Source organism: Takifugu flavidus, chromosome 3 (genome assembly GCF_003711565.1).
Source record: "Takifugu flavidus isolate HTHZ2018 chromosome 3, ASM371156v2, whole genome shotgun sequence".
NCBI classification, from domain to species: domain Eukaryota; kingdom Metazoa; phylum Chordata; class Actinopteri; order Tetraodontiformes; family Tetraodontidae; genus Takifugu; species Takifugu flavidus.
Genome location: NC_079522.1, coordinates 16,723,063 through 16,737,421, shown reverse-complemented (window position 1 = coordinate 16,737,421; position 14,359 = coordinate 16,723,063). Strand labels below are relative to the sequence as shown.

Sequence of the window (14,359 nt, the reverse complement as noted above, 5' to 3'; positions counted from 1 at the left end):
GACGGCTTCAGAAATAAGACGAGCGAGCCAAAATACAGCTCAATACTCCTGCACTCTCCATCCTGTGCCATGCTTTTTAGCCCGATTGATCCGAGCCCTGTAGCAGTTACAAGTAGCTTCCTCTTTTTTTTTTCTTCCTCCCTGGTCTGTATGATTAGTCACAGTAATGTGAGCAAGCAGAGAGTGGGTTTTTGCATGTTTTCATGGGGGACTAGAAGACTGGAGGGCTGCAGAGGTGGAGGGCTCAGCACACCATCCTGCTCAACACTGAGAATGTCCGTGACAGCTGGAATTACCCAAATGGCACCAGAGAAAAACAAAGCTGTGCCTTGCCTGGCTTTGCTTCCCAAAATGCTGATTGTAGAAAACACAACAGTGCGACAGGGCTGCCCATAAGAGGGGAAATACGGATGCTTTCAGGGGTTTAGAGGTATGGGCATTCTGGTCTAATTAGCTCTCTCTGAATAGCTAAAATAAAGTTTTCAGTTTGTGATCCAAAACCAAAGTTTTGAGAAGAGCGCTGAGCCAAGACCTGACAAGCAACTTATCTAAATCAAGCACAATCTAATGCGGAAATGAACATCCCGAGTGCTCATGCACGGAAATCAGATGCCAAAAGGGAGAAAAGCAGAGAAAATGGGAGCTCCAAATAATATTTGCTTTCTCAGAAAGCTGCTGAAGAACAGATTAAAACACAATTCTGGAATAAAAGTGCTTGAAATACAGTACACCTTCATATCAACCACACCGACAGCACATGCTTAACCTTTACTGGTCTTTTTAAAAATACATATCGTACATGTCATAATGGTAAAGAGACAAAAAAAAGTATTTATTGAAAAAACAGTTTTACGGGGGTATCCATACACTTCTATGTGGAGACCAGCTGGAACCCAAAAAGAATGGATACCGCAAAAAAGCATGAAAAGGTGCACTGAATCCTGCATCTCTGAAAGTTCAGTGCTGCTCATCAGCCTTCACGTCCCCCCTTAGGCCCTTATAAAACAGAGAAAAGTGCTCAGTCAGCATGAGCAGGTTCAAATTCCTTGGCCAGCTGCTGATTTTCCCTCAATGGGTTCAAACAGTCAGCAACTGGAATGAAGCAGCGTAGTCCGGCCGCAGCTCTGCCACCACAATCAAATCGGCAGCTGTATGGAGGCGCTCCACGTCTGAGGTGGCACTTTAATTCAGGATTTCATTTCAGAGGGAGTCCGGCCATGTGCCAAATAGCTCTTACCTCACGGCTGCCAGCCGATTGATGTGAACTAAATGTAATAAAGCTAGATGAAATATCAGGCCCATATCTCTAATGCAATCTGCCATCACCGAGCCCCAGGATGCTACCTACCAGCAGCTGAGGAGGTGGGGGGAAGGAGAAATCCCCCCGTTTGGCTGCGTCTCCACAATGCTCCTTCTCTTTTATTTTATCTGTTGCTCCTCCCTTTGTTCTCACATTCTCCTCAACTCCTTTACCCCCAGGATGATTATTTTCTCTACACACATCAAACATTGAAGTGTTTCTCTCTCTCTCTCTCTCTCTCTCTCATATACGCAATAAAAATGATCCATTTCCTCCATCTTTGCGATTTTTATTTGCTCACTTTTATTTGGTTATTTGTCATTAGGCTGCAGCCTGTGTTTGGAAGATTTGATAATAGAAGTGTAAATCTCTCCTGCGGAGCACAACAGAGCAGCATCATATCACCCGCTCACTAATACCCAGTGGGGCAGCAGAGAGGTGTGGAATCAATGCCAGTATCCCTCCAGTAATGGCAAATCCATATGTGATCGGCAATGAGCAGCTGATGAGAGGGGGTGTGATGGCTCAGGACGGAACAAAGAGACAGATGAGCAGCCAGAGGTCACGACCAGGGGGAGTTGTCCAGATTCTGATCCATCAATTACTGCCGCATTGCCTGCTGTTTAGGACAAGATCACGGTCACCGGTGTCCAGCGCTCCTGGCCGCTACAGTTACAATAATGATGATATAATAGGTGACAGGTGCGATTAAAATGGTTAAACGGGTTCTCCGCCATCATAAATGCTTTTATTACACAGTCGCTTACTGTGCTTTTCACTACATTACTCACCTCCGCCACTCAGCTGATTGTTAGGTGAGCTCAGAATGCATAAACGCAGACAGAGCAACCTTCTCCCCCCTCCTCTTACTGAAGCCACGACCTGGCCACGCAACTTTTGCGCAATTTCATTCCGACACGGCGCTTAAAAACATCAGAAGCTGCGGCAAAATACGACATTTTCAGTCACTACAATCTATGCAAACTCCCAGAGGGACTGAGCGTTACTCACATGTGAGGCTCCCTGCCGCCTACTCCCAGCGACCCCCTCACACACACACTCATAGGCTGAAGGCACATTGAGTGGGAGTGTGGAAGGGCAGGCCAAGGCATTGGTCCCTTCAGGCAATCATAAAAAATATAGAATAACCCCCCCATCTCAATAAAACCCTCATCTGGGAGAGAAAAAACCAGGAGGCATTTCACTTTTCTCTCCCTTCACCTCCCTGCAGGCCTCAGGCTGTGAGGAACTGCCTGACACACTGCTTATCACTCCTCTCTCCGCCGCCACAGCGGGGGGGGGGGGGGGGGGGGGGGCAGCTTTGACGCCACGACTCAGGTGCAAAGGCCGCATGTTGTGAAAGTTACAGTAATTATGCGGTTCGCCGGCGTGAGGAGCCGGTACCTGCAGCCTCGGAGCTCCGGCGGCGACGCAGCGGCACGAGAGGAGCTGACAATCACGTCCCATTTCCACCAAAACCGCCAACGATGTGCTTAGGAAAGTGACAATTTCGTTCTTAAAAAAAAAAATAATTTGTGGGTTATAAATTCTTCAATTTGGAACCAGAAGAGGCTCGCAGCAGGACACTGAAAAAAGAAACGCGTGTAATTGTGGCTACAGTAAAGCACTTCTTTGTCCACTTTAAACGGGCTAAATGGAGAAGAACAAAGCCTAAAAATTGGCGGAGTGCATAACAATTGACTCTGTTGTTTAAAAGTAGATTAAACGGTGGAAACTTCTCCCCTCTTCCTCTCAGGTCTGAAACAATAGCTGGCCGCATGATTTGGATTATTCATGTCTCTGTGAAAGGAAACTGACCACAGCGGCCATATGCAAACAGCTGGGCCTCATTCTGTTTTCTTCTCCTCCTTCTCCTTCCCTTGGCTGTTTACACTCGCCGCCTCTTTATGGCTACATCCAGATTCCGTTTGCTCATCGTCTCAGCCCTCTGCGTTTAAACGCCGACAGATGCAGGCGGACTTTCAAATGCTGCTTGACATTTGATTATCAGATGGGGAGGGATTACGGCCAGGCGGCGTTTAGAACGTTAAACTCTAGTGCGTGCACAGACTGTCAAGGTTTGTGCAAACTTTCTGATGGTGGCAGACAAAGTGCGCTCCTCACCGCAGTTTATACAAGTCGAGGCAGTTTTATGTATAATAAAAATAAAAGTGATTTAATTGCACTTGAGTTTATAGGTCAGCTTCATTTTATGTGGTTTTGCACAAGCGTCGGGGGCTCCGTGTGTCGTTTCTGTTTCTTGACTTGAACAAAATGGTTCCAGAATTAAACAAAATAAGATTAGATAACAAAATGCACATTTCCACTTCGGGAGCTCCTGGAAAGTTCTGTGGGATTTTGCAGAAATCGTTCTGTTCAGTTGGTCGATGGTCATGCCGGGTAGGACCCCCCCGGCCCGGGCGAGCCGCCACTGTATACACATTAGTGTGTTAATAAATATTAGGTAATCAGCGTGTGTTGTGCTGTGATACTTAGAAAATACAAACAAGACAGGCGGTTGCTGCATTTCTGGCTCAAGTATTAACGGCCCCAGCCCCGTAGAATTAGCCCCAAGTGCAGTGGAAATGCGTCTAAACTTTCTAACCTGGTGTCTGCACTTTCTATCATGAGTTGAACTAGCAAACAAAAGCATGAATATGTGTTCACCAGTGTGAAAACAGCCAAAAGCAACATTTTGCACTCTCTGAACCGCTGACCTTATGAAGTGCCCGTGAGTAAAAAACCCAGCCGAGAATGTGCAGCACCCGAGCTGCTGTGTGTAATATCGAGACTGCAGAACAAAATGTGAGGCAAAATGGAAAGAACTCATGTGTCCTCGTGCTCTCTGAAAGTAATTATTGCACGAAAAGAAAACTGCAGCTTGCCTAATGGACTGCAGCATGTTGGTATCTACAATTAAAGCTTCCGATGGTCATTGACCCATTGTGGTCAAAATGTGGAAAATGGTTCCTGGAATGTGGCCAAATCGCCGGCAGTGAGTTATAAAAGTATGTAAAAATGAATCTGGGCGCCTCAACAGGAAATTGCTTATTTAAGATATAAATGTTTGTGCAGCATACTAATGAAAACGTCAACCCAAATCAGAATTCCACCGGCTAATGCACCACCAAACTCCTACCCCCCCATATTCCCCCTCTCCCCATCTTACTTGCAGTCCAGCCTCTCGATTTCGAAGTGGGGGTTGAAGTTGAGGACGATGCGCTGCGAGGGCTCTGGTGCCGTGATGACCCAGTGACAGTTCTGGTGAGGCGGGTACTCCAGAGGATACCCAGGGGAAGTGATGTAACCGGCCTTGCTTGCATCCAGGACACCGCCACACTCTGCCACTGCAATAGAGAGGGAGGGGCAGGGGAAGGTGATGGTTACTCAGTTAATCAGATTAAGTATAGGATAAAAAAGACAGGACAAAAAATTCGAGATGTTTTTTTTTCATGTTTCTACATTTGTAATTTGTGGCGTCAAACTACGTGAGCCCCCGTACATTGGAAGGCTGCATCTTCATTCACCTTCCTGTCAATGAAGATGTGATGAGCAACGCGCACCGCAAAACAAAGAAAGCAATTTAGAGCGTCATTTAGGGGGAAATTGGAAAAACTTCACCATTGTGGCGTCTCAATGCGTGCACGACCACACCAGCAAGCCATTAAAATAATAAAGGATCATCACTGCTGCGTCGGCCACATGCACACACCCGCAGACACACAGTCAGCCTGCTGCCCTCTTCCACACCCAGGCTCTTATCTCTCTAGTTCCCCCTTTGGGAGCATTCTCCAAGTGTAATTGTTGCTCCGGCAGGCCAATCTGCAAACATTAGGACACATTCCCCGATCCTATCACACTCTCCCAGGAACAATAGCCTGCCAATGGCGTTGCTCAGCAGGCAGAGGCAGGAAGTGACACGCAGACAGCCTGTCTAGCGGGGGGTTCTTGGGGGTCACCCCGGCTCTGTAATGAGAAGCTTGCGCTGCAACAAAGGCGCTATTCTTTGCTAAGCTAAAGCAGCTATTACATTTTGCGTTATCTCCCATAAACACGTACACACAGACAGAACATATATCTGGGTATTCGACGTGAACACACACATCAAAATTCATAATGGCTCTTTTGTTACCTTTGCATTATGGACCTCGGTTTCTAGGAGTTAACACTTTAAAGAGAAAAATATGTTGTTCATATGACAATTAAGGATGGACTAGCTGCAGCCGGAGTGTCTGGGGGATATCTCTATATGCAATATAATGAAGTATAACAATATTGCAGCTTTTTCATGTTGGCTGAATGACAACAGATGCCAAAAAGGCAGGAGGAAAATGGCTGCATGAGGCGTCAAACTAAAGGTGGTTATATTAATAATGAGCCGCCAAACGGTGGGCTTCGCCGCTCGCGCTCATCTTGACATTACGGGTTGAAATACCAACAAGTTTATGTGGAGGCATCAATAAAGAGAGCAGAGTCTAAGAAAAAAAACGCCAGCAAGGGCTTGAAGTGTAATAGACCCTTCAAGTGATGACATTTCCGCTACCTATTGTGCTTAAAAGGCACACTTAAGATTCTCTGACATTTGATAGAGCTTCACTGGCTTCTGTACTCTGTTACTGGAGAGGAGCGTGCCCACGCTCACACGCAGCTGCCGGTGATTTCACCCAGGAGTCGCCCACATGCACAGCGATGTGCACAATATGAACAGGCAGAAGCAGAAGGGGTGCGCGCTTTAACGCTCTCCCACATGTTTATGCACATGCACGCGTGGCTGCTGCTTCAAAGAGCCCTCCCTTCCCACACACACACCTAAATACATACGGCGTTCCTGTCAATCACGTAGCCAGGAGAGAGGCGGGGAAACCAGCTAAGGGAAGAATTTCAGAGCAGATTACAGGGAGGGAACACACACATGCACACACAGACACATCTTTATCTACAGCAGGGGTGGGGAACCTCCGGCCTCCGGGCCGTATACGGCCTACGAGACCATTTCTACCGGCCCGCAACGCAATACGATTTTTATATTTTATATGTGCACTTATACAGTGGGACCGTTCGCTAAACTCCGCGAGCTGCGAGTAGCAGCGGTAGCGTATTTTTGCCTTTCGTATCCTGAAATTTCTTTCGTAACGAGGAAATATTTTCCCGTTTTCTGAGATAAAACAGACGGTTATGTTATGTCCGAGTCAAGGTCAGGGTCAGTGAACACAGCATGTGATGTACGTAGTGGGCTGGACTGATTGACACGGACGAAAAATGCTTAGCGAAACACGCTAAACTCGACGAGTTGAAAGGACAGATGAGTTTGGATAAAATTAACGCTCTTCGCCGGAGTTTGGAGGCTCAACAAGCAGCTTTCACACGACCATGTACCGACAGAGAGAATATTACGCGTGCAAGTTTTGTGGTGAGTGAATTAATAGCCACGAAGCTGAAACCTCACGCCGAAGGAGAGTTCGTGAACGCGCCTCGTAGCCGCCGCTGAGGCGCTCGCGCCGGACAAAGTAAAATTGTTTCAAAGCGTGAATTTTTTTCGTGAATAACTATTGAACTAAGACATATATTGTTATGATTCCAGTGGCTAACGGTATGTTTTTATGGTCAAGGAATCTAAATATGTAGTCAAAGTATATGTGGGACTAATATTTATGGTGGAAATCACAATATGCCAGGAATTGTTGCGCTTGGCGGAGGTCTGCGCTCTCCGAGTGCTTTCTAGTTGTTGTTGTTGTTATTATTGTCTTTATCTTTCTTTCTTTTTCATTTATTTTCTTGATTATCTTGTTGTATTGCAGTTTTTGTGAGTAGAGGCCTCGAACAGGCCCTTACGGGTCTCTTGCCTCAACTCTGCACCTCTTTTTATTGTTTTGTATGATCATGAAAACATATTTTACTTGTCATTTTATTCTATTTTTTTGGTGATTTTTATATGCATGTGTGCTAAATAAATAATTCAAACTCAAATGCAGCAATCATGAGACTTAGTAACACAGTAATTATAGACTTTTTTTTTTGTCTTTTTTTTTGCATCCCTAGGTATGTGTTCATAATAGTATGGCCCTCGGAGGACTTTATAAAAATTGAAATGGCCCTCGATATGAAAAGGGTTCCCCACCCCTGATCTACAGACAGACATCCATTGTTGGGGATGGTGTGCAGGAGGCTATCTGCACGCAGAGCTCCTGCAGATTAAGCTGTTTAGGGGAGAATCCCGCAGTCTCGACACTTTTCCCCTGAGCCGCTCATTTATCGGTTTCTGAGGAGGATGGAGTGGAAGGGGTGGAGAAGAGCCATGAGGTGAGGAGCAGAGCGGAGGAAAAGGGAGAGAAAAGGAAGAGACGAGGATGCAAGGAGGAAGATTTATTGGATGGGGAGTGTGAAGGCCACGGTTGATGGTGGATGGGTGGAGTCGAGCCTTGAGAAACATCTTTATTATTTTCTGCACAATATTGAGGGGAGGGGATCTCTGAGGGCAGTGGACTAGACAAATCAACACCACAAGTTCCTTTCATATTTTACAGAACAAATGTAATGATCAAGAAAATAATCAGCAGGTTAACCGGTGTGACTACTATCATAGAAGAAGACTGTGCAAAACCCCAAAAGTGTGTGTGTCGTGTTGGTGTGTATTCCTGTCAAGCACAATGTTTTGGTGAGAACAGAACCTATGGTGTTGGATGAGCATCACAGCGGGAAGCACTCAGGAGCTCCCAGCGAGCTCCATGAATTACACTGTCTGTTCTAATGGAGAATCCAATCTGTCTGTCTCTAACACACACACACACACACACACACACACACACACACACGCTCTCACCACCTGAAACCCTGTGAGCCTTTTCACAACATGTGCGTTTACATTGTGAGTAATGTGAGCATCAGTATTCTGTGTGAATAAAATGCAGCTGAAATACTAAAAATGAACTTGCAGGAGCTCAGACTGTGTCAAATAAATGAATGTTAAATGAAATCGTCTCTGCATCATTGTGCCTACGGACGTCTTTGTGCCCGCTGCGAGCGCCTTTATCTTCATTATCTGGGAAATTGTGCATATGTCTGCAAGTCTTAGCTCATGTTTTGTGCTTGTGTGTGTGTGTGTGTGTGTGTGTGTGTGTGCGCGCGCACTCTCATCATTTCTATTATGCACCTTATCAGGGAAGTATAGCGTCATGCTCTGGGATAAGCTGCGACTTTAAGGAGAAGCACTGATAAATCCCTCCATCATTCCTAGTGTCTCTCCCCCCACCTTAATTAAAAAGTGCTATCGCCCAGAGTGAGGGAATGAGAGGGGAGAGTGGGCAGCACTCATCCATTCAGCCAAGAGCCGGGGTTGTCTTCCCGACTGCTTTTAATCTCACCCATTCCACACTAGACTGGACGCAGGGAAAGGGGGAGGAGGAGGAGGGGGAAAGGGTTCCGTTTCATCACCCGGTGCTGTAACGCTGTCGGGCAGATGTGGAATACTTTTGACTGGGAGAGGGGATGTAAAGGTGAAGCACTTGCATGTAATAGTGTAATCACAGCGCGCACACTTTCCTCTTCCCACTTCCTTAAATCTCCATTATTCCATTTGCAAGTACTGAACTTTTTTATAGGTATATTGATTTGGAATTACTGCAAAGCGTGTTTACTAATGTGTTTACTGATTTAGCTATATGCATATATATATATGCAAGAAAAATCAGCAAGGTCGATGAGATGTTCGGTAATTTGTCACTCTTTTTAAAGTTTTATGCCATTATTACAAGTCCAACAGTCAGGAACACACCCGATTTCACGATGAGAATGTGTTAGTTGAAACGCTGATTCGGGGTGTTTTGGGAAAGCGCCTCTGCGGACCCGTGTTTGCATGAGGTCATTAGTAACTGAATTTGCTATAATGGATTTTCTAAAATGGATATGTTGAGTGCAAAATACTTAGTTTATATGACAAAGACTAAAAAATACCAACAAGCAACAATCAATGCTGAAATGTAACAAAAGCTTTTTGTTTAAATGTGTTAACTGTGTTTAATGGGGATTACTTTTCCCTTTAGGAGCTAACAAAAGCCGCATCAAAGACAGATAATATCCCCCAAATCCTCTTTTCCTCCCTGGGTTCTTTTCTTTTCCTCTCTCCACTCCTCCCCACCCTAAAAGGATAAGTGCCCCCATGCTAATCAGCTAAAAGCACAGCCTGGGCCAATGTGATCAATGGTTCAATGGATCAGTCAAGTAAACAGATGGTTACTTGTGGCTGCGGAGGTGTGTGTACGTATGTGTGTGCCTGTGTGTGTTGGGAGGAATAACACCTGACTACAGTATCATATCTCTTTTCTCCCCCGCCACCCTCTTACATCAACCCTGCACGGGTAAAGCACTTTTCCCAGGTTGTCAGAAAGTGAAGACAGCAGTGGATTGGGGGGGGGGGGTCTTCTGTAATCTGGTCACAAAACCAACTACCCTTCATTTCACACGTTTTCAGCTCTTTTAATGAAACAGTTGTTAAAACAATCACCGTTTGCTCGCTTCAAACCTGCTTGGGCGTCAGGAAAATTGAAAATGTTTTGTGTCTTAACTATCCTATCCCTCCGCAGATCCCATCTAAACTCGTCCCAGAGCACCAGTTAAGACCCCCCCCCCCACATAGCTAATGTGCCACAGCCAAACGCCCAGCTCTGTTTTATTTATAGGGGTCTTGTTTTTAATTTCACCTCGAGTGCAGTGGGCTGCACCAGGGCTTAGCACGAGCCTGCGATTCTCATACCTGACTGATATCGAATGCCCCACATTGTCTTTGGCTATGAATGCTAATAGATGACCTTGTTTTTTTCCCACCGCGATACCTCTGAGGCTGCCGATTAAAACTCAGGGAAATGCAAGGATTTAAAGGGCGAGAAAAAAGAAGAGAAAGATAAAAAAACAAACAAGAGGGAATAAAAAAAAGGCCACTCGCACAGGAATCAACATTTGGAAAAGTAGTAATTAGACGAGAAGAAATGCAACTCTGGAGGCAGTCGATACCATAGGTGGAGAGCATGCACAGCCGCCCACTCAATAAACATGCAAATGAGCTGCTTAATGGTTTGAATATTAATGCTGTGGTAAGCAGTAATTGATGTAGATGTCACGAAGTCAAACTATTGTGATTACAGTACAAGTGAAGTGGAAGCCTACCAGCCTCAGAATGAACGGCTGCAGCAATAGTCCGGCATTTATCTCTAAAACATGTAAGACTTAAACACTTCACCACAGGTTGGCTCTGCGCGCATCGTTTCACACCAGGGCTTTATATCATGAAGGAAACCTGCTGCAGAATCTGCTGTGAATGGAAGATGCTTTTCTATCATCAAAAGCGCGGTCGTTTGGAAACCTTTGATGTGACTCCGATGTGTTTAACCCTCACAGGAGCGTCTTTGAGCGCAACTTTTCTCTCTGTGGTCAACACACTTCACTCCTCTTCTGCATTTCTGCTGTCTGCAGGGCCGAGTTCACCCCACATCCTCAACACCTCCAGACTGCGGTGTCACTTTGTAAATCTCCGATGTGTTCTGGTGCTGGTAAGTCCTGCTTAACTTTAACTCAGTGACCCCCAGCGTGCTTTAATGTCCCCCCTGCCTCTCACCCTCACTTTGATGGAATACACCCCCTCGTCCCTGCCGTCTCTTGTTTCCCCATGCGGTCGGATGCTACCCTTGCTTTTCTGTGCTTCCGTTCCCCTTCTGTTCTTTGGCAACTGTGTAATGTGGATCTTACGGGCAACACGCATGGAAACAGGGCCACGCGTTGCCACATTTGGGCAGGGAAAAGAGAGCGAGAGAGCAAGGCAGAAAAAGTCCCAAGGGTAGCTTCTTGCTCTCCTGGTGATTGCCAAGAGACCCACATCTGTCTCTGATCAATGGGTACAGGCAGCTGGAGCAGCACATGCACAGAAAATCAGTTTCAAACAAGTAGCCTAAACAAGGAAGAGCCATATGAAGTCTTGCAGAGGCAAATTAGTGGGTGGGTTTCACAGTCAAGAACATATTGTCAGCCACCCACTTATGGTAGCCACATGCACGCTCAGAGCATCAAAACTTAAGGCTTGGTCGTTGGATCGCCCCCCCACCCCTTCCCCTATCACTATAATAGCTACAAAATATTCGAATAATTACAGACAGAAATCGCGCAGAAAGGATCTAAACCCTTTATCTGCTGCGTAAAAATTCTACACAAAGGCGCAATCAAACGCTGTTCCTCAACAATAATACTGAAATGTTGAGAACGGTTTTAAAGATGAGGGCGCAATAGGCCATGTGTCATCCACCAGTGGCGTCATTTCTCACATGCTAAGCCTTACTCACGACCCCAAAAAACGCTCTCTGAAGTAAAACAAATCAAAACAAAACAAAACACATAATGACATCATTATCATCAGCATTAGTAATCGCAAGATAGAAGTATTATTCCATTCATATCCTATAGTGTTTGTCTAATTTAGCTCCATGCGCTCTCTTTACCGCGCGTAATAAAAGAAAAATTACATTTTTTTCCAACAGATTTGCCACAAAAACCCTAACGCGCACGCATAAGTCTAGTCTCCGTTTATAAGACTGCTGAAAAGCTGTGCACTGAGGGGTGACTGTGCGCGGCCGCCTGGAGATCCCCAAGATCAGCGCGCAGAGCCCAGTAGCTCTGCATTCACATGCGCGCCGGGAGGGGAGAGAGACGGGGATTCATAGTGGATATGAAGATAATGATTATCGCGGCGGTGATTGGGATCATATTGGTCTGACAGCCTTTTACGCACGGTGCGTGAGACACCTGTGTGTGGGTAAAGCAACGTGTTGAAAGCTTGGCTTTCATCAAGAGAGTTTTAATTACGGCGCCTGGTTTGTTATTTCCCATGATGAATAATTAACTGAGCGGAAAACGGCAGACAACTCGCGGTAAACAACGCGTTTCAACGCACAGAAGAAAAAGGATTGTATTTTGTTCTGAAGCTGGAAAACATGGCAATGCTTTGCTTTGAAATAGTGCTGAGAGCTTCAAAGTTCTCTTTTTCACACTGTGTCAAACAAGCCGAAATCGAGCCTCTCAGACTAAACTTCATGGCATATTTCATGTGTCCGGGCAGAGACGAACCGGGGAAGCGTAAAAAAAAAAATTAAACTCACCCTCCTCTCCTCTGATTTGCAGGGCCAGTTGACATATCGTCACTAAAAATCCAGCCAGCGATACAAAATCCATCTTGGTTGGCGCAGAAACTCTTGGAAAGATTTAACTTTCGAAAGTCTCCACCTCGTCTGAATACAAATTACTCACTTCCTCCAAAAAAGATCCCAAACGGACCAAAACGCCAGTGGAAATGCAACCGCTTTGCTAAGAATCCCACGGCGTTTGTAAAACCATGTGCCGGGAAAATGCGCGTCAGCTGTGATTCATGGATAAAAATGGGCAATATTTTTACGTGCGCGGCTCTTCTGCCTTGTCTTTGTGTCCATTTGAGAAGTCTCTGACAGCATCAACTACGGTGTTCCGAGGCTGTGAGCTTCGGGCAAACGTCTGCGCTCCAGAGGCTCCCGACAGTGGCTCCAGGGCGCGTCAGGCTCCCATCCCCCGTATCAGGCTCCCTCTCGGCGTCTCTGCGTTGCCTGCGCGCACAGGGGCTGGATCTTCTGTCTTGGCAAGTTCAAACTCTGAGACCGACTGGGTTTAAAAGGCAAAAGTGTCACAGCAGCAAATGACCAAATGTGTTGCGTTCATGCGCTCTGGAAAACCCTGTCTCACGGCACCTCCCAGGGCACCGCTACTTTCTCCCGTTTTCTGTACTCCGTTATAGGCTGCGCTCTCCTCCGACATCGGCGTGTGCTACTGTGCGCGTCTAGAAGGTGTGTGTGCAGCGTGTCTGCGAGTGATCGCGCTTTACAGCCGGTCAGATATCGCGTTACAGTCACGTCGCCTCGACTCCGCCCCCTCAAGTAGTTCGCTGATTATAGGAAAGGGGAGAGAGAGAGAGAGAGAGAGATCGCTCTCTCTTTCATTCGCTCCCTCAGAGAAGACACAGATGTGCGAGCTCCTCTTCAGCCAGACATATTGTAATGATAAACTAGTAAGCAGAACTTCTCCCGGACCGTCTTCAAAGAAACACAAAGCAGTAATGAAGATTTAGATGAACAAATGCCAGAAAAAGTGGCTCCGTCCCAATCCGACACACACAGCTAGAGCCCTGCTGTGAGAAGCCCAACAAGGCGTGACCCCTCAGAACACAAGTGCAATGACCGATCGGAAAAGTTCACCTTGGAACCAGCACTCTCACCCTTACATGTCAGCGTATCCCTGTGCTTTTTTTTACAAGAAATAGAACACAATTGTTAGGAAATGATGAGCAAGCGTTATCTTTCTCCTTTAATAAGCTGGGAATGCTGACAGGAGAAACAGCTGCTGAACGGCTGGAAGTGTAAAAGATTTGCCAATTATCTTAATGCAAAATGATTCTTGATATTCAGTAAAATAATGATGTGTGTCCTGCTCAGGTCCAAGTGCATGCGGAATAACAATCACCAGAGCAATAATAGTGGCTCAGTCAGCTTTCAAACCAGAGAGAAATGCCAGTTTTATATTTTAATCCGAAAAAATGAACATGATCAAGATCATTAAACAATAATCCAGATAAAACAAACTGAAATGTCCTTTAAATAATGAGCGTTATTGTGAATAAAGACATTTATTGAGCATGCTGGGAGCTATGCTGAATGCTAGCTCAGTGTAAGAAAATGATAAACATTTAAAATCTGAGAACACTCGGTTTGGAGTTTCAATTTGAAACCACTCCAGATGGATAGAAGGACCCCAACCCCCCCCCCCCCCCCCCCCCCCCCCCACTAGATCCAAGGAAGAAGTTTCATACATAGCTTTGCTCAAAATGAGGAGGTGGGGCCAAGAATCAGGGCTAAGGTGGAAATTGGATTTGGGCCAGTAAACCAGGGAGTGGACGGTGCTGCAAGGCTAACAGGCGCAAAGCTGCCTTTCACCACAAAAACACTTCAAACGGGCCGGGTCAATGTCAAAGCCCTCAACTCACTGGAGAGAGAGCCC

General features: G+C 46.0%; 1 protein-coding gene across 2 annotated transcripts in view; it reads right to left on the bottom strand.

The window, feature by feature from the left end:
• Positions 1 to 13,183, bottom strand: part of nrp2a (neuropilin 2a) — a 57,254-nt gene extending 44,071 nt beyond the window's left edge. Inside the window, exons 1-2 of one of the 2 annotated variants that reach the window (XM_057026838.1) lie at positions 12,439 to 13,183; positions 4,470 to 4,647 (exon numbers count right to left, since the gene is read on the bottom strand). In XM_057026838.1, coding sequence (XP_056882818.1) covers positions 4,470 to 4,647; positions 12,439 to 12,511 — 251 coding nt within the window. In that variant the 5' untranslated portion in view covers positions 12,512 to 13,183. The remainder of the gene's footprint in view (positions 1 to 4,469; positions 4,648 to 12,438) is intronic. The other variant, XM_057026837.1, reaches the window with a different exon arrangement.
• Between the last annotated feature and the right edge of the window lie 1,176 nt (positions 13,184 to 14,359).